Raw genomic sequence first — 25,725 nt, 5'->3', positions numbered from 1 at the left:
AAATCCCAACATAAAGTGCCAATTCAAAACCTTCTCTTAATCCCGAGGTTTCTTTTGGTGGTGGTGGTGGGGACCCTGTCTGTGCAAGCAGATCAGGAAGCTCGGGCAGACCGGCTCACGATGGAGAACAGCTTCTTCCAGTCCTTGGCCACTACTACACTGCCAGTCCCGTGTGGACTCAGGATCGTGGCTGGCGTTTTTTTAATCCAGCGCCGTCTTCCAGGGTTGACGGGAGGCTGGAACCCCAAACGTAAGCTCCTGTCCACCCCGCGCCGCCCGTCGTCCCCGAGCGCCCTCTCGCGCCCCCGCGCCCGCCCGGGACCCACGTCGAGGGAGCGCGCGGGGGGGCGGGGCTGGCGCGGGGACGCGCGCGCGAGGCCGCGGGCAGGGGGGCGGGGCGGTAGAGCTCGGTGCCCGGCCTGGAGGACAGCGGTGTCGGAGTCGGCGGTCGGCGGCTGCGGCAACGCAGAGAGGCCGTGCGGATCGCGGGCGCCGGGTCTCCGGAGCTCAGAGGTAACGCGGGACGGACCCGGCGCGCGAGAAGTGAGCGCGGGCCCCGGGCACGAGTGGCGGAGGCCGCCGGCCTGGGCGCTGACGCCGCTGCTGCCCAGGCGCAGGGGGCGGGGCGCGGGGCCCGGGAGCCGGCGCCTTTTGTCCGCCCGCCGCGGCCGCTGCGCCCTCTCGCGTCGCGCCTGCCACCCGGCCCCTGCCCCTGCCGCGCAAGCCTCCGGGGCCCGGCGGCGCGCGCTCCCGCCCTTGTTTTGTTTGGATTTGGGGAGGAGGGGCAGCTCTTCCCTGGTCGTGTGTGTGCCCCCCCCGCGCGTCGTAGCGCGCATGCGCCGGCGTGCAGCGCGGCGCCCTATTGGTTGTGGACTCGCGCATGCTCCAAGGTCCTCGGCCCGACTTCCGCCGCGCCCTCCCCTCAGCTTATTCTCAACGATCTCTAAGCCGGTTCGAAAGATGCTGGCGGTAGTGACTGGCTGCGGCGGGCCCGCCCCTCCGGGCTCTCCGCCCCCGCCGCGGTCGCGGCCGCCATTACGGAGCTCCCAGTGGTGAGTGTGTGGAGTCGAGGCCCCGCGGATCGCAGCGCGGGGCGGTGACTGCCCCGAGCCACCGCAGTCTCCCCCAGCAGCCCCGCGCCCGTTCGGCCCCCGCTCTCCCCACTTTTTCCCGGCTCTGCGCTTCCGCCGTCCCGGAACCGCCCGCGCCTTTGTCCTCGCTGCTCCTCCCGGCGATGCTCAGCTTCTGTGGGCGCTGTCGCTTTGCTGCTGTCGCCGCTGCCATGACAGCCTTGCGCTTCCGCGTCCCCGCGTGCCTACGAGTTCTTCAACCCCAGCGCGCTCCCTAGGCCGACGCAGCTGGGGTTGCCAGGGCCAGCCATTTGGTGCCCGGGCCCAAGTTGGTCCAGACTTAGGCAGTCTTAAGGCCCTTGGCGCTAAACCCTCCGGCCCAGCCAGAATTGCCCGTCATTTCTCCCGCGGTGTCTTACTGCACCTCTCCGGTTGTCCCTTGCTTTGCTTTGAAGAACGAGTCTTTTATACCTGGGACCTTATGCGCAAGTATCGTAGAGTGACATAAAACTAGAGAGTCCTTCTGCACTTGATCTTAGCCGAAAAGTCTAGAAGCGATTAGAGAAGCGGTCCATGTTTTTTTCCTTCATCAGCACAGGCATAAAAAAACTACCACACCACACGCTTTTAAAACCGCCGGACCTCAGTTTCAGAGTAGTTTGCTCAAAACTTATTTCAAGTTTAGTATTTGAGAAGGTCTCCCTATATGTAGCCCCTGCTGCCTTGGTACTCGCTCTGAACCTGTTTCAGCATCAATGCGAGTCCTGGGAGGATTGGTGCAGACTGTCATCTCAGGGTTAATGTGTAACAGCTTGAGGATGGGGTTTTGGCCCTAGTCTTCAAATGTTACTTGGGAGATGGACGACTGGAAGATGACTAGGAAGTTACTGAAGCCTATGTCGCTGCAAGCCTTACCTCCAACATGTGGAGCCGTGTGCCCAACCAGGATAGACATCACTCCATGCTGAATAACGAGATGGGAGAGTTGCCAGCAGTTACTGAGTGTAGTGTGAAAACTCAGCCTGGGAGCTGGTTGAGGTGTGCAGTGCTCCCTGTTTAGTGACGTTAGGAAGTATGTATATTGCACGAGGTGTAGAGTGGCTGGAGAAATGCTGGTGCCTTTTCTAAAGACCACAAATTCGAAAGGATAGCTGTGGTTTGAAACACATGCTGCAGCCCCAGACATACTGCTCTTCCTCGTGGCGCAAACTACAGCCACAGGATTGGGCTTTCCATTTCTATAAGTCCTGTATTGCCTATAATAAAACAGCTTAGGCATTTCCTTAGTCAAAAGTAAGTCTGTGTTACTGTTCTTACATTCAGCTAAAAAGAACCCAAAAACTTGGGGCCATAGGAGAACTTTATAAGCTACAGGTGAAAATGTATTTTGGTTTTCATACCATATGAACCCATGTTAGAAAACAATTTTTATTCTTCTGCAAATACTTTTTAAACTCCTCTTCTTACCCTGCTATGTTTTAGGCATCTAGTTTGTATCCATGGCTTAGTAGAAAAATACCTGTTCTCTTTCCAGGGTAGTGTGCGGCTGTAATGCCAGCGTTGGGAAGGTGGGTTAGGAGCTAAGTCATCCTCTGCTACAAGTTTAAAGCCAACCTGGGCTACAGGAGCACCCCACCCCCAAACCCCAAAACTCCCCGCTAGGGAGCTAATGTAGCTGTCTGAAAGGTTTCAATCATTCACAGTTCTGTAACAGAAAGTTAAGCTACAAGTTGCATTGATAGTGTTAATTAAAGCAGTCTGGGTTAACCATCCATGTAGCTTTGTTAGCTGTTAATGAAAAGTGAATTTAAGCTGGGTTTAGTGACTCATGCCTTTAATCCCAGTACTTAAGAGGCAGAAGCAGGTGGATCTCTGAGTTTGAGGCCAGCCTGGTCTGCATAGTGAGTTCCAGGACAACCAGGGCTACACAGAGAAATCCTGTATCAAAAACAAACATAACTTATTACCCTATTACAGAAGAACAAAAAATACTGTGGGTTAGCATTTTATGGCCTTTTAGTAAAGAAATTAAGAGCTGAGGCAGACGTTTTTAAATATTTCCCCCAAATAACTATAGGTGTCTTATGACTTTTATTACATGTATTTATTTGGGGTGGTGAGTTGGGGGCGTATGTTCAGCACCATGTCTGTGCTGAGGTCAGAGACAATGGTTTCTCTTAACCATGTGGGTGGATACCATGCTCAGGAGCTTTTTGTGTGTGTCTGTATGTTTTCCTTTACAGCACGTTTATCCACCTGATGGTGGTGTACATTAGGAAGAATTCCTCAGCACCGTCACTTTACAAAGGATGATGTGATTCTAGTTTTTTACTTTTGTATATGTGTGCTTGGGAAAATTCCACCTTAGTTTTAATTGTAATTTTCAGGAAAACACATTGCAGGGTCAGTATTACTTGTTTGCGTTGAAATCCCCATGCAAAAAAACTTAAGTAATGACCTGAACCTTCTTGACCTTATTTATTTGTTTGTTTGTTTATTTGCTTATTTTTAAGGGGGAGTGGGGAATGGGGTTTGAGACAGGTTTTCACTATGTAGACCAGGCTGGTCTCAAACTCAGAGATCTCTCTGCTGTCTTTACTCTCTAATGCTTGGATTAAATGAATGCTTCACCTTATCCAGCATGCTTTGTGCTGTTAAGAATTTTAATTTGTAGATATTTCTAGTTCACTGTATGTTGGGGGCGTGGGTAGGTTGAGGTAGGACCAGGGTGATGTTGCACCTTCTGTCTCAATCTCCCATACTGCAGGGTTACAGCTGAGTGCATTGCCCTAGCTTGCATTCTTTCAGTTCTCTTTGCAACTGATAGAGGAGTATGGAATTCCTGTTGGCATTTGCAGATTTTTCTCTAATTGAAAGCACTCTGTTAATGTTTTATAATTTTACCCCAGTTTGCTGTGGCCTGGGACTATTCATGACAGGATAAAAGCTCTTAGATTTCTAAAAAGTTAGAGATTAAAGTAGAAATTAATTATTCCCCATCTTTGTTAATTGCTCACTAGTGCAGAGGCCTAAACACTTAAATATCCATTTCCTTCTATTAAGGGATTTTTATTATAGAACATCAGGGTCCTATATTAGAGTTGTGTACATTGTGTGCACATATGTGTGCATGTGTGCAGGCCAGAGGTCACATACAGGATTCTTCCTCAGTTGCTTTCCATCTTAAATATTTCAAGACAGGGTCTCTCACACTGAACCTGGACCTCACCATTTCAGCTACACGGGTTGGCTGTTGAGCTTTGGGGATCTGCCTGTCCATTCCCAGTGCTGGGCTTACAGATGGCACCAAACATGCAGCTTTTACATGCGTGTTGGGGATCTGAACTCAGGTCCTCGTGCTTTCATAACACTACTCACTGAACCACCACCACCCACATTAGTGGTTTTTTTATTTTCTTTTTCTTTTTAAGGGCACAGGAAGGTAAATTTAGGTGACTGCATGAGGTTTGTAATTGTTTGCTTGCTTGCTTATTTGTTCACATGTTAAGGTCTCATTCTCTAGCTTACTATGGCCTAGAATTTAGAATTCAATATGTATCCCCTCCTGCCTCAGCTTCCTGAGTTCTAGGATTTCAGGCATGTACCACCATGCCTGATTTTTTTGTGGCTATTTGCTTATGCTCTTTTTTTTTCTATATGCATTTGTTTATGTTACACTAGGCCAAGGTCTTGGGTGCATACTCTGTTCGTCTAGGTGGTGAGCTAAACTCACCTCCCTGGCTCTGGGGGTTCTTTCGTGTTGGGTTCTCAGTGGTAATTTTACCCTTCGGTTTTCGCTTTATTGAGGGGAAATTTTTTACTCTCTAATGGAGATAGAGTGAAAGATTACAGTTAATTTTCTTGACCCCATGTGAATGATAACAAAAGTCATCTTTAGTAAACTGATCCTTGGCTAGACCTGCCTTTTGTCTCCTTCTAAGTTCCAGGTCAATGGCAAGAGGGGTTGGGGGTCAGGTTCCTTAGCCCATTCTTGTCTTTGCTGCCTTGGTTCCTGTGGAAATTGCAAAGCTGCTGTGGCTTACGCATTCATCTTAGTCGCTGCTTTACATTAATTTGTTAACAATGTTACTTTTTTAGTAATAACTAAGTCATCTGTAACTTAAAGTTTTAGTTATATTTATTCCCTTTGGAATATTGAATTTAGTTTAGTTTTGTTTCTGTTGATCTTCACACCAAGTCTTTTCTGTGCTTTAGGTTGACTCTTCACACTGAAGCCATTAGGAAAAACCCTTGTGATTAACAGCAGAGGCTTCAGAGTGTCACCAGTATTCAGGCCTAGAAATTATTTTAAATGGCGACTGATATGTCTCAAGGTGAACTCGTCCATCCTAAGGCACTCCCACTTATAGTAGGAGCTCAGCTGATCCACGCGGACAAGTTAGGTGAGGTAGGGGCTGATGCATTCTTGAAGCTCACTCTTGGATCAACCCCTGACTTCAGGCTCTGCTGGGTTCTTCATAGATACAAAGTTCTCTTCATCTTCCCCTCAAATTCTTTATAAAACTTTCAGCCTTCTAAATTGATTCCACATACCTATAACTGTTTCCGTTTAATGTTCTACCTAAAATAAATATTTTGAATATTTTTAAAATCATGTTTCACTTAAAAAAAACAACTTGTTAAAATTAATTTCAATTTGGGGGCTGGAGAGATGGCTCAGTGGTTAAAGAGCATTGCCTGCTCTTCCAAAGGTCTTGAGTTCAATTCCCAGCAACCATATGGTGGCTCACAACCATCTGTAGTGAGGTCTGGTGCCCTCTCTGGCCTGCAGGCACACATGTAGGCAGATATTGTATGCATAATAAATGAATAAAAAAAAAGTAATTTCAATTTGTTAAAAGTAATTTGATTCAGATCCTGGAGAAGACTTGAAGAATTCTCCTACATCTTTGATACCCAGTTAGGTCCCTTGAGAGACAGAAAGGAGCTCTTTATCCTGTGTGATTATGGGCGTCTGTTTTCTTAGAAGGCAGAGGATAGCACCATGCCAATACGTCGAACTGTGAATTCCACCCGAGAAACTCCGCCCAAAAGCAAGCTTGCTGAAGGGGAGGAAGAAAAGCCAGGTAAAGTAGCCACAATTAAAAAAGGCAGAACACTCCAATTTGAAATATTCCTTAAGTCTTTTTGGACTTAATTATTCTCATGTTCATGATGAAATGTTAAAGAACATTGGAAGAGATAAGTAGTAGACATTGGTATGTCATGCTGGACTGTGTGGGTAAAGAGTGTATTTTCTATTTGAAGGCTTTTAATAAAATATAATGCTCTTGGAATTAAAAACAACAATGAGAAACAATTGATGTGACATTTTAGGCCTAGTAGTGAGAGATGGCTCTGGAATTCAGGAAGGCTTGGGCTTTCAAGATGGGCAGTGAAATCATCAGGAGGCCATAGTGAATCTTGTGGGCTGTAAAACATTGTGTGTGATCTGTGTCAGTGGAGAAGAGATGAGCCGGTCAGGTGGGAGTGCAAGGAGTGGAGGGCAGAGAACCAGGTCCATCAGCCTGGGGAAATGGTGTTCCTTCACACTATTTCTAGCCTCCTGTTCCAGCTCCCTCTTAGTCTTTGTCATGTGATCTTTTTGCTTTCTTTTTTTTATCTTTTTTTTTCTTTTTCTTTTTTCTTTTTTTTAATTTCTCCCCTGTACATCTTGGGTTTGCAGAAATGAGCACACCATTCTCTCCCTGTCGGGTTCTTTTTTTGAATCTGAATTTTGTCTCAGAATCCTTAAGTGCTGCCCAGTTTGGGCAGCCGTGCTCAAGGTAATAGGGAATATGAGAGTCAAAGTTTAAAAGTACTGTTGATTATTTATCACTGCATCTCTGATAGTGTCAGCTTACAGGCCGTGTAGCAGAATGATATATCATACTGTGAAGACTGAAATGTTGCTTTGAATTTGAGGCCAGTCGGGGCTATATAGCATGACACTGTCCCAAAAACCACCACCGAAAACCAAACCCTTACATTTTTGACTCACTCATAAGAATTTTCAGAAGTCATGTTCAAATTTTAAATTCTTCTTTTAAAATTTTTTTCTTTTTTGAGATAGTCTTAGGCTTTTTTGAGATAGTCTTAGGCTTGACACAACAATCACTGGAACTTGCTGTGTAGAGAAGGATGACCTTGAAAACCCCTATCCTCGCCTCTGCCTAGTTCATGCAGTGTTGGGTATTTTTCACATAATGGTCTGGGTGGACACTTGAACAGGCAACTCAAATGATTTAAGATGGAAGAGGATGCCAGATGGGGGTATTGCAATAGTGGCACTCGAACGCCACAGCGGTGTGATTCATTTTAGAATGCATCTGTTAATTTGAACAGTTGGCAGACCTGTTACGTAACATGTCTTTGACGTTTATTGACTACTGGATGGGGTGGGGGGCTTCTGTGTTTTAGAACCAGATGGAAGTTCCGAGGAGTCTATCTCTACTGTAGAAGAACAGGGGAATGAAACCCCACCTGCTACATCAAGTGAGGCGGAGCAGCCCAAGGGGGAGCCCGAGAGTGAAGAAAAGGAAAAGAACAAGTCTTCTGAGGAGACCAAGAAGGAGTAAGGCCTGCGCTTTCTTGCTCTTTATAGCTGAAGGCTGTGTGAGACTGCAGGTCAGCTGTTCGTGCTAGGCATTCACTGTTTGGACTTGCTTTGTGAAATCACTATTGGGAAAGGTTTTACTATGCGCTTTTATGCCTTTTAGAGTTTGTAGTGTTAGTTAGCATGATAGTCTGAGTAAGCGTTTCTGTTTTCTGGAATGTGTTTTTGTGCTTAGAATTCATTAAAGGGGCATATGATACTTTTTAAGCTTTGATAGAATCTCACTAAGAAGTGATAACTACCAAAAACCTGACTTGAAAGACACTTCACCCTTTGTTCCTACCTCTTTGCCAGCAGCGAGCTGTTTCTATGTACTTGTTAAAATACTCAGTCACGTCATATCAAGAGCAGCATAAGCTCTGTATCTGGTGACACCTCAAGTGCTGAGTTGCAGGTATTTGTCACCATATTCCTGTCTTTCTTCTAAAAGGAAAAAGTGGAGAGCAATTGAGGAAGACAGGCGACGTTGCCCTTTGTCTCTGTGAGCACATCACATTTACACAAACACGGTTTCTTTTCTAACTACAATAGTAATAGTTACACTTTTTCCATGTATATACTCAGGAAATCTTTGATCTCCCTTCCCTTTTCTCTTTTTTTTTTTCCTTTGAGACAATTTCTCTTTGTAACACTCCCGGCTATACTGGAACTCACTCTGTAGACCAGGCTGGCCTCGACCTTTGCCTGCGTCTGCCTCCCAAGTGCTGGGATTAAAGTTGTGTGCCACCAATGCCCAGCTAAGAAGTAATTATCCCCTTTGTAAGAGTAAGGTCTGTGCTTTTTATTGGCTGTGCCTACTCTGTAGTATTCTAATACTTTTGTTAGGTGAGTGGATTACTGTTACTACTTAGAATGAATTTCACATCATCTCTAGCCTCAAATTTGTTTATTCTTTACCTTGAAGGTAGTTGATGTTGTTTTACTGTTTAGATGATTGAGACACTAAAATCATACACTTAGAACTTTAAGATCTTTTCCTATATCCCATTACATCTGTTGTAGTGATTATTAATTTGTATTATTATATTTTTTGTGTGTATGGGTATTTTGTGTGTGCATGCCTGGCACCATGGAGCCCAGAAGACAATGTTGAATCCCTTGAAAATGGAATTACTGATGGCTGTGAGCCATTTTATGGGTACTGGAATCAAACTCAGGTCCTCTGAAAGAGCAGCCACTGTTCTTACACTGAACTTAACTCTCCAGCTAGAATTTTCACTTCATTCTTGGTGACAACTAATGTGATTGCTCTTTCTTGTGCCTAAGAGAAACATCTTTCTAGCTCATACCTAAGAGGAGCCTCTTGATTCAGTTATAGTACCAGAAAGTTTCTAATATCTTGTAATTTTTTGCTCTTCTGTATCTAAATAAAACAATTTATAAATGTTAAATTTGTATATAAATTAAATAATTTATATAATATATGTAAATATAAGTTTATTTATAAGTATAAATAAAGACCCTCCACCACCACCTCCGTCCTCCACTCCAGGCAAGGTTTCATTTTGTGCCTGTGGCTGTCCTGGAACTTGGTATCCAGACTAGGCTTTTGGAGCCTTGAACCTAGGGTTACTGTGCATCCCTAGTGCTTCCCTAGTGCTGGGATTATAGCCCCTATACCTGGCTCTCCCTTTGTAACCTTTTGTTTTTTCTCTATGATTGCCCTTTGGTGTTTGTGGACCCCTACAGTACTAAGATCTGTCCTTTCTGTAAGTTGGTTTAGTGTTACATGACTTAGGTGTATCCTCCTGTATGTTCTAATACCTAATGCACTGAGAGTACTTTGTATACAGTTGCTGTGCTACGTTACTTAGTGACTAATGATAGGGAAGAAAGTTGAGTGTTCAGTACAGGTGCTGTTTTCCTTAAAGTGTTTGTAGTCTTTGAGTGCAGAATGCAAATGTGTGAGATCTGTGAGTACAGAATGTTGATTGTGTTTCAGAATAATTCATCTTGCATGAAAAACTCTGTTTTTCAGTGAGAAAGATCAGTCTAAAGAAAAGGAGAAGAAAGTGAAAAAAACGATACCTTCCTGGGCTACTCTTTCTGCCAGCCAGCTAGCAAGGGCCCAGAAACAAACACCAATGGCTTCTTCCCCACGACCCAAGATGGATGCAATCCTAACTGAGGCCATTAAGGCAAGTTATTTCATGCAGTCAACTCAGGTTTGCCTTCTTCTGCTTTCCTTATTTGAAAGCAGCCTATTTTGTCCAGATGTCAGAAATTCTGCTTTGTTTCTTAAAGGATATTCATCACAGGAGGCAAGTTTTTCTATTTTAATTACATTTGATGAACACTTCCGAGGCAGGGTTTTTCTGCGTGGCCCTGCCTGTCCTGGAAGTTTCCCTGTAGACCAAGACTGGTCTTGAACTCTTAGATCTGCCTGCCCTACTTCCGAAGTAGTGGTGGTGGGGATTAAAGGCATGCCCCACCATTCCCTGAAAGCACGTTTGTTTTTTAAAATTTACGTTAAGGAGCCGGAGAAATGATTTGTTGGTTAAGAGCACTTTGCTGCTTTTACAAAGGACTTGGTTCTATTCCTGGCACCCACATTGACTGGCTCATCTATAATTCCACCTCCAGGGGCCAGACATATACACACACGTACATATATAAAATAGAATCATTAGAAAACATGCAGAATTTTTATTAAAAGTTAATCTCTAGTTTTGTTTGTACAGCTGAGTATCTAATACATATATATCATACATATATGATTTATACAGCCCCTCCCTTTATCATTCTCTCGCTCCTTCCCTCTCTGCCTTCTTTCCTGCCCTTTTTTTTTTTTTTCGGTTTATTGAGACAGAATTTCTCTGTGTATCAGAATTTCTCTGTGTATCAGCTCTGGCTGATGTGAAACTTTCTCTGTAGATCAGGCTGACCTTGAACTCACAGAGATTTACCTGCCTCTGCCTCCTGACTGCTGGGACTAAAGGCATGTGCCACCACTGCCCGGTGATATATAACACTTTTCATACCTAGAATAAGAAACTTCAAATCCTATTGCTTTGATTCTTCACTAACCCTTTCAAAATATTAGCCTTCCTTCATAGTGTATGACTTCAGTGTAATTCATTGGTTTTCATTAGCATATGTAGCCCTCAGATATTTTGGGGCGTCAGGGTGAATTTCCTGATAAAGCACAAGCTGATTGGTCTTGAAGTACCTGTTAGTCAAGAATGACTTTGAGGGCTGGAGAGATGGCTCAGTGGTTAAGAGCATTGTCTGCTCCTCCAAAGGTCCTGAGTTCAATTCCTGGCAACTACATGGTAGCTCACAACCATCTGTAATAAGGTCTCGTGCCCTCTTCTGGCCTGCAGACATACACACAGGCAGAATGTTGTATACATAATAAATAAATAAATATTTTTTAAAAAAAAGAATGGCTTTGAACCAGTGATTCTTCTGCAAGATTATATGTTTTTGCTGTTTAACCAAATGAAAGTAAGTCTGATCTTATAGTGCCTTCATTATGTAACTCTTCCCAATATCCCCAATGCTGGGAACCAAATATCAGGCCTTGTGCTAGTTAAGCCTAAGTCCCTTCCCCTGCCTTGAATTTAAAAGAAAAAGATTTATTTTGTTTTTGTATTTCTGTGTATGCCTGAGTGAATTTATTGTATCATATGAGTTCAGGAACCCTTGGAGACTTAAAGAAGACCTCGAACTTGAATGCCCTGGAATTCGAGTTTACAGGCAGTTGTAAGCTACTGTGTTCATGCTGGGAACCAAGTCCAATTTTCTCCGCAAGAGTATATTGAGCTAGCTTTCCAGCCCTGAGATCTGTATCCTTTACATAGTCTCTCTTTAAGAATCTCATGCAGGGGGGGGGGAAAAACACAAAAAACTCCAGAAAGCTGTTGTGCCCTGTATCTGAGCGCTGGGCCCTTTGTTTGCTGGGCTGTGGTGGCCCACATCTTTAATCCCAGCACTCGGGAGGCTGAGACAGGCGGATCTCTGTGAGTTCGAGGCCAGCCTGGTCTACAAGAGCTAGTTCCAGGACAGCCTCATAAGCTACAGAGAAACCCTGTCTCGAAAAACCCAAAAAAAAAAAAAAAAAAGTTTAATATGTATGGTTTGAAAATTTTATAGGCATGCTTCCAGAAGAGTGGTGCTTCAGTGGTTGCTATTCGAAAGTACATCATCCATAAGTACCCTTCTCTGGATCTGGAGAGAAGGGGCTATCTCCTTAAGCAAGCTCTGAAAAGAGAGTTAAGCAGAGGAGTCATCAAACAGGTATTACACCACTTTAGAAAACTCGATTATGTCATATATATATTATATATATATATATAGTATATATATATGCTAAGTCCATTTCTAGCAAGTTAGGTTTATCTTTCTTTTGTTAAAGTAAGCTACATGACTAAAATAATTGAACTGGACCTAATTTTACTATGTGAGGACAGACCTCAGACCCTGCTAGCAGTTGCCTTTGTAGGTCACTCTTAATAGAGCGCTACAATGGTATGAGTTTTCTCTGCTTGCTTGCTGTTGGTTGGGTCTTCGGAGACTGGATGATACTTGAAATTATATCGCTCTAAAAATGATAATAAGGGTTAGGAAATACTATTATTGCCATTACAGAAGGAGATTTGCTTTTGTTTTAGGTTTGTTACCTCTAAAACTTAATGTATGTGATTCAACTGGATGCTTAATAAATTGACTTTTAAGTAGATTTCACCTCAATTGATTATTACTTAAACTACTAACACCTGAGAGCTAGATAGCATCGGATAAAGCCTAAAGAGAATTAACTCTGATTTCAAGCATAATCTGTAACTTTGTGTAGTTCCTCAAAGGATTGCTTAGAGTTGGAACAGCTTAGGGTGGGCATTGCAGCTCCAGCTAGAAAACTTATCTGAGCACACGTGAAGTCCTGATCACCTTGTCCTGGAATAAAACCACAACAACCTTAAAGCAAAGATGGACTTTATCTCAAGTACTCTTCAGAAGTCTACAGTGATAAAAATAACCACTAAGATCCCATGGTAGCAAAAAGAGCTAATCTTAGGACCTAGTTTATCACATTCCAAGAGCTCCTGGGGTTCTTTGATACCTTTCTACAGAGTGTGATGGGGTGTGTTCTGTGCTACTCAGACAGCTCAATTCTGCCTAGGAAGCCTCAGTGAGTAGTTCATTCAGTACGTATATGTTGAGTGTATTCTTTGTGGTGGGTACTTAGGGGTTCATCTGTGCATAAAGTGATTCCTATTGTGTGGTGATTTCCTTTTTGTGTGATTGATAAATCTTTTTATTTTTGTAAGATGTTTGATCGTTAGATGAGTCTGAGTGACAGGATTATCCAGATTGACTAGTGTGGTGTCCTATCCCAAATTTTGACTCTTTGACTCAGTTGTTCTTTTCTCTCCAGAGTTAAGCAGCACTTCACATTAACTTTTGCATCCTGCTCTGTAACCCTCTAGTTGAGTTACTAACTCAACACTGGAATGACTTAGATTTCATTTACTTTTAGGTCAAAGGAAAAGGTGCATCTGGCAGTTTTGTTGTGGTCCAGAAATCAAGAAAAACACCTCAGAAATCCAGAAATAGAAAGGTAACTTTATACCACAGTTTGGGTGTTGAACTGTTATTACTACTACAGAAGACAGCAGCATTAATTGAGTGCCCATGTGAGTAGTACTATTTGAAGTGCAGCCTTTCCACTGAGGGCTAGAGACGTTGTAAGGAATCCCCCAGATAAGTGTGAAGACCAGTCAGATTACAAACCTTAGCACTCCAGCCTTGGTAAGTCTGTGGTCTTTAATGCCTTATATTAAATTATTGGCAGCTGTATGAATTACATTACTTTTTTTGTGAAATAAATTTTAAGCTAGAGAAGATATAAAAGTATATTTCTGCAACACCAGACTCGAAACCTCAGATCTCATTTGTCTTCTCAGCTCTGTAAGTACTATCACCCAAAATAGTTTTATTTTTTAAAAAAATACGACTAAAATTTTTGTTTTGCTTTGTTTTTTCAAGGCAGGGTTTCTCTGTGTAGCCCTGGTTGTTCTGGAACTAGCTCTGTAGACTATGCTGGCCTCAAACTCAAGAGATCCACCTGCCTCTGCCTCCTGAGTGCTGGGATTAAAGGTGTGATATCATCACTACCTGTCATGGCTAAAAAATTTTAAATGAAGTAATATTTGTCTATGTCAGTGATTAGAATTATGAAGATCTTTATCATTCTTATAACTCTGAAAGTTTTATGCCTCTTAAAATTTATTTTAATTTTACTTTTGAGACAGTTTTTCTACATATCACTAGATGTCCTGGAATCTACCATATAAACCAGCTGGCCTCAAACTCACAGATATCCTCCTGCTTCAAGAATGCTGAGGTTAAGGCATGCAGCACCAGGCACAGCTTCATACCTTTTTAAAATGGAATTCTATAGCACTTGAAAAAGAGCGTTGGTGTGCTTCCTGGTGCTGCACCTCATTCCTGGTCACTGGAGATGAAGAGAGAAAGTGGACCTTTGAATGACTTGATTCTTCCTTTTGGTTTCCGTGTGTATTTTTTATTCTTTGAATCTGAAATTATCTGACAAAATTGCTGCACTCTGTACCTCATGCTCTGATTTACTTGAATATGGGGAAAGTATACTTTTCTGTTTGCCAGTTGATTTGAGAGTAATGCAGGAAAGCCCTAGAATTGTAGGTAGCATGTGGGCTGACGGCTTTCTGTTGTGTAATGATTGTAACTTTTTGTGCTGTGTTGCAGAAGGGCTCAGCAGTGGATCCAGAACCACAAGTAAAACTGGAAGATATTCTTCCATTGGCCTTTACTCGACTTTGTGAACCTAAAGAAGCATCCTACAGTCTCATCAGGAAATACGTGTCTCAGTATTACCCTAAGCTTAGAGTGGATATCAGGTATTAGCTTTGCCCTGAACTATAAAGTACATTTTGTTCTTGAAGAAGGAAATAGCTAGCATATTAAGAAGCTTTTTATTTTAGGAGGAGACAGAGTTAAAACTTTATGTATGGTTTTATTTTTTGCCTCCAAATTCCCATGTTTTCTTTTTTATGCCATGTGTAAGGAGTTTTGTTGTTCTTTTGTTTATTGTTTAAACCCAAACTACATATTCTTACATGATCTTAACGGAGTTTAGGTGTCTCTCAGTCAGTTCCAATAGCCTCCTTGAGTGCTCAAGCATGCCTTTACCTAGTCCTGTCTGTGAGTGATTCAATGTGCATCTTCGTGTATAATTTCTGTTGTTCTTAAGATAGCTCATTGTGTCGCCTAGATTGTCCTCAAACTCATAGAATTTGTGCTTCTGCCTTAATAGTAGAATTATGCCTGGCTTCTGTGTGTTTATCTTTGGTGTACTGAAAATTGAAGCTAGGGCTTCATGCATGCTAGACAAGCCTTTACCACTTAACTATATCTTTCTTTACATTTTGTTTTTAGACACTGTTGCTTTAAATTACCTAGACATGCCTTAAACTTGTGATTCTCCTGCCTCAGCCTACTAAGTAGCTGGTATTATAGACCTGCACCACTGGTCTTGTTCTCCTGTATACTTTAAATACATAATTCTTATGTAAATAGGTTTGTAATATATAAAATACTGGTAAGGGAAAAAGTCTGTGTATTCACAGACCCCACCCCAGATGTTTTTAATCCAGTTGTTCCTGCAGAAAATGCAGTTATGTAGAGTCATCTGTAATTCTTTTTCTCTTATTGCTTTTTTTGTTTGTTTTGTTTTTTGTTTTTCAAGACACAGAATTTCTTTGTATAGTCTTGGCTGTCCTAGCACTAGCTCTGTAAACCAGGCTGGTCTTGAACTCAACAGAGTTTTGCCGCCTAAGTGCTGGGATTAAAGGTGTGTGCCCCTACCACCCGGCTTCTGTGTGCCACCACTGCCCAGTTTCCATCCCCTTTTTATTGAAAATCTCTCCCTCCCCACCTTTTTTTCTCAGCAGTCACAGTGGAGTCCTGACAACCTTTTTAAAGAAAAAAAAGGTTTTTTACTATGTGTATTTGTATCAGGTACACATGCCACAGAACCATTGTGGAAGTCAGTTCTTTTTTTTAAAAAAAATATTTATTTATTTATTTATTTATTATGTATACAATGTTCTGTCTGTGTGTATGCCTGCAGGCCAGAAGAGGGCACCAGACCCCATTACAGATGGTTGTGAGCCACCATGTGGTTGCTGGGAATTGAACTCAGGACCTTTGAAAGAGCAGACAATGCTCTTAACGTCTGAGCCATCTCTCCAGCCCTCCCCCTTTTAAAGTCGGTTCTTCTCTTGCACCATGTGAGTGAACTCAGGTCTTCAGGCTTGACAAAGGCCTTTATTGATTGAGCCGTATCATTGGCTGCTCAGGTCTTTAAAGTCATTCCAGTGGACTGCTTTAATTGCTTTGTCATCATTATCGTCGTCATTGACATTGCATACAACATAAGTTTGCTTCCCACAGTTCTGCAGTCCGGAAGTCTGTGGTTATAGTGGAATAAGCATGAGTCTTTTCTATCTATAATCATACTATGTTAAGATGCTGGCAGGATCCCTTATTACTTTTTTTTTCTTTTGGGGTGATAGGGTGTACATGTTGGGGGGGCACACACTCATGTGTGTACATGTGCATGTGGAGGCCAAAGGTCAACTTCAGATGTTTTCCTTAGGACCTTTATCAGTTACCTCCAAAATGACTTTTTAAAAAGTATTCTTATATATCCCACATATGAATTTGGTTGGTATGATTAAAGCCAAAACCTTTGTGTGACTTGGGCAACATAGCAGGTTAATACCCATTAGTGGGAAAAAGATGTCTTTGCTTTATTTAATTATTCAGTGCATTCATTAGTCTGATGGTAGTAAATTATAGGGTTTTGTCACATCCTGGCAATTAGAAAGTTTGTTCTGTATGGTAATGATTATATCTATGTCAATAATAGCTTCTTTAAGAGGAAAGAAATTCTATTTGTCCAGGATGCCAGCTGTTTGGTGTTGTATTTGTTCATTTTAACAGGATATTACATATAATAGGAATTGCACGTTTAGATCTGGAAATAGGCCAGCTCTTTTTCTGCAAGTTTTCTTTCATTAACAGATTTATCACTGTTTTTTTTCTCTGCAGGCCTCAGTTGTTGAAGAATGCTCTGCAGAGAGCAGTAGAGAGAGGCCAGTTAGAGCAGATAACTGGCAAAGGTGCTTCGGGGACATTCCAGGTTAGATGGTTTCAGAACCTCTTTTATTCTCAAACTGTGTTGAAGACCCTCAAAGATTTTGTTTATATGTATTAACATCTATCAGTATGTACTATAAGAAATTAAAACTCAGAACCAAACATGGTGGCACACACCTGTAATCCCAGGCCTCGGGAGACAGAGGTAGGAAGATTTCAAATTCAAAACCAGCAGGAGCTATATAGTGAGGTCATGTCTCAAAACAGAAAGAATTGGAAAGATAAGTTAGCAGGTAAAGTACTTGCTACCAAATCTAATGATCTGAGTTTGGTCCCCAGGACCCATGTGGTAGGATGAGAGAAGCAACTTGTCCTCTGACCTCCACACATGTGTCATGGCATGTGTACATCCACATACATACTCATCAAAAGTAAATGTAATAATGAACTTTAGAAAAACTGGATATTTTACACTAATTGTTTTGTTTTTTGAGACAGGATTTTTCTGTTTAGCCCTAGTTGCCCTGAAGCACATTCTGTAGACCAGGTTAGCCTTGAATTCAGCTCTACCTGTCTCTGCCTCCTGAGAGTTTATATTAACTCTTAGGTGTTTATGTTAACTCTTCAAACTGCCTGGGTGAAGTATGCTGGGATGGGGAAGCAAGAGGATTATGTGTGGAGAGTCCTCCTCAACTGTTGGGTTCAAAAGCAGTGTGGGCCGCTTGACACTGTTTCAGAACCAAAACACTATAATTTTAAATTAATTTGTATAAAAATAATAGTAACTAGTTGCTCTTGCTTTAGTCCCAGCACTCAGAAGGCTGAGGCAGGAGAATTGCCATGAATTCAAGGCCAGTCTTGTCGGCATAATGAATACCAGGACTGTCACAGATATGTAGGAATAAAAAATAGAGCACAAACAAAATTCTACAATACTAAACCCCTTACGTACTAAATAATGTATTATGTCATGAAAAATACCTGTCTTCAAAAAACTGGTTAAGAGAAACACTTTCTACATTCTGCTAATGTTTTTAATGTCTAGCTTAAGTAGGAGAGTGGTTGTTTTAATGTCTTATCGGTTTATGAAGAAAAGCAAACCTCGTGCAGAAATACTTAAGAAAAAGAGATAACTTTGCCTGGGTGCGGTAGTGCTCACCTTTAATCCCAGCTCTCAGGAGACAGAGGCAAGCTGATCTCTGAGTTAAAGGTCCATAAAGTGAGTTCCAGGACAGCCAGGGCTACAAAGAAACCCTGTCTCAAAGAAAATTTAAAAATTGACCATTTTTTCGGAGCACTTTATTATAGATAAAGGTTCCTGGTCAAATACAGAATTTTAAATATTTTTTTCTGCTTTTGTGGCTTTTTACTTTTTTGAGACAGGGTCTCATGTAACCCAGGCTGGCCTTGAACTTTATAAGTAGTTGAGGATGACTTTGAACTTCTGATCCTCCTGCTCTATCTCCTAAGTCTTTGAGTTGTGGGTATATGCTACCATCACTGGTTTATGGGATGTTGATGTCTGAACACAAGACTTCATGTGTGCTAGACAAATAGTCTGCTGAATGAGCCATATTTCCACATAATAAGTTTAAGGCCAGACTTTGATACCTGAAGCCCTGTTTCAAAAAATAAGTAAGTCAGTACTGTAAAGCATTCTTGTTTTCTTTTCCTATTTGACTTAATGTTACTGGTTATTGGTGTGTGTGTGTGTGTGTGTGTGTGTGTGTGTGTGTGTGTGTGTGTGTGTGTTTTAGACAGGGTTTCTCTATAGAGAACCCTGCTGTCCTGGAACTCATTATATAGACCAAGCTGGTCTCGAACTCCTAGATCCACCTGCCTCTGCTTCCAAATATGGGAATAAAGGCATGTGCCACCACATCCAGCTTTACTGTTAATAATCCTTATTTGTTAGTCTCTGCCTGGAATTATTAGGCCATGAAATTTCCTGTTGTATGATCCCTTATATATTTATCAATATTTTCTAGGCACAGGGCATAAGGATGTTGAGTGGATGTAGGCATAAGGATATCAGTCTCTTTGGATTTACAATATCTCTTGATGTTTTAGGAGAGCTGGAGGGTTTGATGGGAGAAGAAAATAATCCAAAACAGGGTTGGGACTCCTCAGTTAGGTTGAAACCTGGTGAGTGGGAGGAGAAAGCCCTGATCTGATAATTCATTGTAAAACATATCTGTGCTGATGCAGGAGCTCCGACCTACCTGGTGCAGAGGAGTCTTGTCTTGACCTGCTTTGGGAGAGTGTAGTCTTGATGCTTTTCTCTTCCTCCTTGGAAAACAGCTGAAGAAATCAGGGGAGAAACCCCTGCTTGGTGGAAGCCTGATGGAATATGCAATCTTGTCTGCCATTGCTGCCATGAATGAACCGAAGACCTGTTCCACCACTGCTCTGAAGAAGTACGTCCTGGAGAACCACCCAGGGACCAATTCTAACTATCAAAGTAAGAGAGCTGTGTGCATTATATGGGATTAGAGAAATATTCTCATAAAGATCATGCTACTAATGTTGAAGCATTGATTACTGACTAACTGGAAACTAAGAGGGGAGGCATTACAGGTTTGTCATTTATAAAAAGAAACAAGCAATCAAGACTTACCTGTCATTGATTGATTTTTATGTTTTTTAAAAAGATTTTACTTTCATTATTTTTATTTACGTGTATATGTATATGTTTGTGTGAGTGTATGCCACGACTCTGGTACCTGTAGAGGTCAGAAGAGGGTGTTAGACCCCCTATAGCTAAAGTCATACGTGCTTGTAAGCTGCCTGAACATGACTGCTGGGATAAAACTTAGGTCCTGTGGAAGAGCAGAAAGACTTTTAACTGCTGAGCTATCTCGCCACCCCTTATAGGTTTCATTTTTGAGATAATGTCTCATTGTTTCACTTAGGCTGACATGGCACTCGGATCCTCAGGCTTCGGCCTTTCAGGTGCTAGATTTCTGGTATTACTGGGGTTTTTATTTATTTGCAGTTACTTCAGGCTATTATTCCTTATGTCCTATAATAAGATGTAGTTTATCTTAGTAAATTACGTTTACCAGAAGTAGTACTTTAAGATTAGAGATTAGTCTGTAATTCAGTTCTTAACATTTTTTAATATTTTGGGAAAGAGTGACAAGGTTCCCTTATCAAAAGCTCCTAGGGAATTGTGTGAGGATTTACTGTCGAGGATATGGAAATTCTGTAACTAACAGAAACAACAAATAAATATATTTTATTTAAGTTTTTTTTTTAAGATTTATTTATGTGTTTTGCCTATGTGTGGGGAAGTTAGGTCCATTGGAACTGGAGTTATGGAGAGTTAGTTATGAGCTGCCATGTGGGTGCTGGTGATTGAACCTGAGTCCTCTTGAAGAACAACCATTGCTCTTAACCACTGAGCCATCTCTCCAATCACTGTTTAAGTAATTTTTTGCATGATATGATGGTACATGCAGGCCATATAGTCTTATATAGATAGCCTTACATAGTGCTACTTGGAAGCCTTAGGTAAGAGGATCACTCAAGCCTATTAGTTTGAGGCCAGCCTAGTAAGAAAACAACATCCCATCTCAATGAAACAAAAAGAAGCATAATCTTGAAGTGTGTGGGTTTTTGTTTTTTGAGAGGGTCTCACTATAAGCCCCAGCTGGCCTAGAAATCATTGTACAAACTGGGCTGACCTCCAACTTAAAGATCTGCCTGCCTCCTCAGCACTCAGAGTAAAGGCATATACCATTGCACTTGTTCTAAAGAACTTTCTTTTCTTTTCTTTCTTTTTTTTTTTTGCTGGGCAGTGGCGGCGCATGCCTTTAATCCTAGCACCCAGGAGGCAGAGGCAGGCAGATCTCTGTGAGTTCGAGGCCAGCCTGGTTCACAGAGTAAGTTTTAGGACAACCAGAGTGGTTATACTAAGAAACTCTATCTCAAAAAAACAAAAATGAAAATAATAGTTTTCTTTTTTATAATATAGAGTCTCCTTAAGTAGCCCAGGTGGGACAGGTGGTGGTGGCACTGATCCCAGAATTTGGGAGGCAGGCAGGCAGGCCTCTGAGTTAAATGCCAGCATACACAGCAACAACTATGGAACAAGTTCCAGGGCATCAGGGTTATGCAGAGAAACCATGTCTTGGGGTAGTGGAAGAGTAAAATAGCCAAGGCTGGCTTTGAACTCAAAAATCCTTCTGCCCTAGCCTCCCAAGTAGCTGGGCAGACACCACCCCAACCATCAGGAAGCCAATTTAGTAACCTTCTCAGTTTCACTTACACCGAGGCTTGTATTAATTGAATTATCCTACTGTTCTTGATGTGTCTTTGCATGAGAATTCTAAGTCCTCAGGAGCTATTCCATTGTCTTACCACTTTATTTTTGAGAAATTTGTTCTGCTTATCTTTTTTTGCATGTGCATTATGTCTCTGTATATAGTTAGTATGTTCATGTACACATGGCCACACGTGCCATTGAGCTCCATGAAACTGCCTGTCTCTACTTGTAGTTCTAGGGTTACAGATGCACACTGCCATGTCTTCTTTTTACATGTCTGCTGTGAACCTCGACTCAGGCATTTACCAATGGAGTCATCTGCCCAGCCCCTGCCCATCTTTATATATAACTCTGAGGTGATATCAGTATATATAGAGGTTACATGTTAGATGCTTGGATGAGTAGAAATGACATTTTTAGCTTCAGGACTGTTATTACCAGTTATGTACTACCCAAGAACAGGACTCTTGACCTCTAGACTGCAGACACTGATCCATTCTAATGGAATCAGTAGCCTTTTCTGTGAAAAAAGTTTCTGACTCAATGGATTCTAATATCTCTTTGTACTTTTTCAATATAACTTGCCAAATTTATGGGCACAAAAATAATTGTTTTAAGAACTAATTACTACATTTAGGCGGAAAAGACTTAGTATGTGTGATCAATGTTAACTTGGTTTGCATTTAATTGTGGTCGATTCACCAAATCTGAATATCTAAACTTTTTTTTTATTCTGGAATTTTTTGTAAAGTGCATTTGCTGAAAAAAACTCTGCAGAAATGTGAGAAGAATGGGTGGATGGAGCAGATCTCCGGGAAGGGGTTCAGTGGTACCTTCCAGCTGTGCTTCCCGTATTACCCCAGGTGAGCTCCCAAAATAAAGCTCTGGCCACTGTAGGCTTGATATGCTTCTGGGTTACAGCCTTGGGTTAAAGAGCTTGCCTCATTACTGTTACTCTGAACTGGAACTATCTGAAAATAACTACAGAAGGTTCTTAGTAGGACAGGCATCTCTGCTGTCCTAGGAGAGCTGTAGGTTAGCTAGCTCTTGGAAAGTCAACTTGATGTCATTCTTTATCTTTTTAAATGGTAGCCACAGTCAGATTACCAGAGAATTAAATATTTTAGTTGTCTAGAAAATCAGATGGGGATACCCTTGCCTGTTTCTATAAATCATAACTCTGCCTTCTTCAAACTTTTATTTGAAAAACATGTCTCCTATTCATGATGTATTTGTCGAAACAGAAACAGGCATGAAGCTCTTAGCAGCCATGCATCTTTCTGTGTATTGGTGCTGGAACCCTCTGCCTTTCCGTTTCTAGGAAGACCATGGCCTGTGCTGGAGGCTCTTTTTCAGCAGCTCTGCATTGAGACTTTCGTATAGAATTCTTAAAAACAAAGACATTACTTTAGTGAATGTACACTTGAATTTTTAGACATTAAATAGTAGATTGAGTAGTTAGGTCATATACATGTTTTAATTTACAGACACACTATTAAGAAAAGTTAAAAAAGGGTTTAGAGAACAAAATTCTTGCCCAATTTCTTGGAAAGTTTGAAGAGCTTTAGATTTGAGTTATTTGCTGGTATTGTGAAGGCAAAACATGGTGACTGTTCTGCAGACCCCTCGCTGCTGTGTGTTTGGGGGCAGATCCACAGGGCAGAAGGGTCATGACTGCTTACTACAGGATGAACCTTTTTACTACATGATGGGAGGAAGGGGATGAAATATGATGTAGAGCTTTCGTAGATTTATGTTGACTTTGTACATGCGTTCAAAGTAGGTTAAATTCTAAACAGATATGTGTAACCTAATGACATTTTTGAGGGAGTATGTCTAGAAGTGGCATGTCTGATGACAGGCTCTAGGGTCACGTTATTTTCCTTGTCCTACATGAGACTTTAACTTTTTTCCCCCTCCTTAGCCCAGGAGTTCTGTTTCCAAAGAAAGAGCCAGATGGTTCTAAGGATGAGGATGAAGATGAGGATGAGGATGAGGATGAATCATCAGACGACTCTGAGGATGAAGAACCACCACCCAAGAGAAGGTGTGAGACGAGGAATCTGCTGAGGCAGAATAATCACTATCTCAAAGCTAAAGATGGAGCTGGAATTTTATTCTAGCTATCAGGGAGGCTGAGGCAGGAGAACTGAAAATTCTTGGCCAGTGTGAGCAATTATTGAAACCGTCTTTCAAAAAATAAAGGATCGGGAACATGGCTCAGTGGTAGAATGCTCGCATAGAGTGTGTGTCTAGTATTACTCAGAATACAGTGGTACTAATAGGAGGGGCTAAGCATAGGAATGTGTATTAACCACTGAAATGCTTCTCAGATTCTGAGTAATATTTCAGTGATCTTCTCCCTTGAAATTCAAGGATTCCAAACTTCAGGCAGTGTGAATAAGTAGTTTCTTCTTTGTTCAAACATAATATACATGTCTGTAGTTTATTCAAAGAAAAATAATTCCATATTATCTTAAGTCATCTGTAGACTTCCATGAATCAGCTAAATTTGTGTATACCCTGTTTTGAGAAATCAAAACAAATTTCTGTTTTTAACATAGTGATTTCTGTATAAGCTATTTCTCTTAAAGCAAAATGAACTTGTCTTGGCAAAGTGACTCTTCTGCAGAGAGTGAATACCCTTTATTCTTTTGTTCTCACAGCTTACAGAAGAAAACCCCAGCCAAGTCCCAAGGGAAGGCTGCATCCATGAAGCAGAGAGGGTCCAAGCCTGTGCGTAAAGTCCCTGCTGCCCAGAGAGGGAAAGTGAGGCCGCTGCCCAAGAAAGCACCCCCCAAGGCCAAGACCCCTGCCAAGAAAGCCAGGCCCTCACCCTCACTCATCAAGAAGTCGAGCGGGAGCTCCTCAAAAAAGCCCACAGCCAATGCCAGGAAGGAGATGAAACTGCCTGATAAGGGCAGATCTGCCATGAAAAGGTCTTTCAAGGCAAAGAAGTAAATTTTATAGGGAAAAAAGGGTATCATGATAGAATTCAAAATCTTATTTTATAAGGTCAGTGTGCATTTGTTTTAGTCATGACGCTTTCAAATTTTATTTTTTTCTTCCCATATGAGCATTGTGGGAAGGAATATAAACAAACCAATGTAGACATTTGTTAGCTTTAGGTACTGTTCTCAGTGCCTGCCTTTTCATCATTTTAATTTCTGCAGTAATTCTGGACTTTGCTGAACTATGTAATCTACTCTATTCCTTTTGCTCCTCTTAATCCCAACCTTCATTTTTTTTGGTTTTGGTTTTTTTTTTTTTTTTTTTTTTTTTGGTCTGATTTTGTTTTTTTTTCCCTTCAAGTTAATCTAAACAGTTGCAAAGACTTAGATTTGTAGTAAGCACCAACAGGTCAGGTGCTGGAAGTCACAAGGAGGCAGGCACACTTCAGAAAGGCATTGCCTCTGCCTGGAGACTTCGCGCTGTGGTGATTAACTCCAGCTGTAAAGTCACTCCACTCACCATTCTCTCCAGCTTGAACTTTGGAGAAGCCCTCGTCTCTGTGATCCTCTAGATTCTAAAGATCTCCGCTCCTTTGGTCGCTCTGACCAATTGCCAAGCACGCTTTGCTGCCCAGAGCATTGTTCCAGTAACAGCGAGCACAGATTGTCTGCACCATTTGGTTTTTGACTGAAGGGGAAGTACAGGAATACGTGGAATCTGATTTCTGGTGTTGCTTATATTACCAAAAATGACAGAATATTCTCGATCAAATGTCTAGATATATTTTTAATATGTGGGGCATGAGTTGTCAGTCCCTGTTTGCAAGTTCCCATTACTAATGTAGAAATGTTAAGTGATAAAACATATAATTTGCTAAAATAGCCAGATTTCAGATTCACCTGTGTGCCCCCCCCTTTCCATAGCACTTTTGATATCAGGCAAATGGTTTCCTTTTTGAGATATTTTAACAGAAGAGAGGAGAGGGGGAAAAGCAAATGAAGCTGTACTACCTAACCCTCTTTGTTTGTGTTTGTTTTAGGATATTGTGAGGTTGTGTAAAATAGCACTAGCTTTCTACTCGAGAAATACAGTTTCTGCTTATCATTTATTCCTTCCCTGTAGCACTTGACATTTTAATTGTCTTAAACTTTTGATGTACATCCTCTGGCCCCTTACATACTGCCAGAGGAGAATGTGTTTGTTTGAGATTCATTCCACTTGCAGTGTCTCCTGGGGTCCCAGCAGCTTACATATGGCTGGGAAATGGATTTGAGAAAATGGGCTTGAATTGGATGATAACTTGTGAGATCCCATCATGAGTCATTGGGATTTGTGTTGCATGTAAGGCAATCTTTCCTGTTGTAAATCTTCCTTTTTTATGTACATATATTTTGAGAAATATGAATAAACATGAAATTTTAAAAGCTGCTGAACTACAACTTATGTCAAGAAGTGTTCAGTGTACTCTCAAGAGTAACTCACATTACCTGTCCTGTAATCTCTGCTCATGCAAGGAATACTATTGCTTGCTTCCTTTTTTAAAATTTATTTATTATTTTATTTATTGTACATTGCTGTTTTGCCTGTGTAAGAGTGTTGTAGGAGGCTACTTGTTTGTTCCCAGCTGTTCAGCCCCAAAATAATCACACAGAAACCATGTTATTTGTAGTACTGTT

The 25,725-nt window shown here is 41.5% G+C and overlaps 1 protein-coding gene across 6 annotated transcripts; it reads left to right on the top strand.

The window, feature by feature from the left end:
• The first annotated feature begins 389 nt into the window (after positions 1–389).
• Positions 390–25,488, top strand: Hp1bp3 (heterochromatin protein 1 binding protein 3). 6 transcript variants are annotated; one of them, XM_085690414.2, is made up of 13 exons: positions 393–513; positions 5,286–5,478; positions 6,061–6,157; positions 7,491–7,644; positions 9,665–9,824; positions 11,782–11,925; positions 13,166–13,246; positions 14,416–14,567; positions 16,783–16,873; positions 19,132–19,291; positions 21,849–21,960; positions 23,022–23,144; positions 23,764–25,488. In XM_085690414.2, the coding sequence occupies exons 2-13, from the start codon at positions 5,383–5,385 to the stop codon at positions 24,056–24,058; spliced, it is 1,665 nt and encodes a 554-aa protein (XP_085546540.1). In that variant the 5' UTR covers positions 393–513; positions 5,286–5,382; the 3' UTR covers positions 24,059–25,488. The 6 variants fall into 6 exon arrangements, with proteins under 6 accessions (XP_085546541.1, XP_085546540.1, XP_085546539.1 ...); XM_085690413.2 differs by having other exon boundaries at positions 6,058–6,157; XM_048443332.3 differs by lacking the exon at positions 393–513 and adding an exon at positions 926–1,052 and having other exon boundaries at positions 6,058–6,157.
• Positions 25,489–25,725: the final 237 nt, after the last annotated feature.

Source organism: Myodes glareolus, chromosome 6 (genome assembly GCF_982192425.1).
Source record: "Myodes glareolus chromosome 6, mMyoGla1.1, whole genome shotgun sequence".
In the NCBI taxonomy this organism is placed as follows: domain Eukaryota; kingdom Metazoa; phylum Chordata; class Mammalia; order Rodentia; family Cricetidae; genus Myodes; species Myodes glareolus.
Note: the sequence above shows the minus strand (reverse complement) of the source record. Positions and strands in the feature narration are given on the sequence as shown.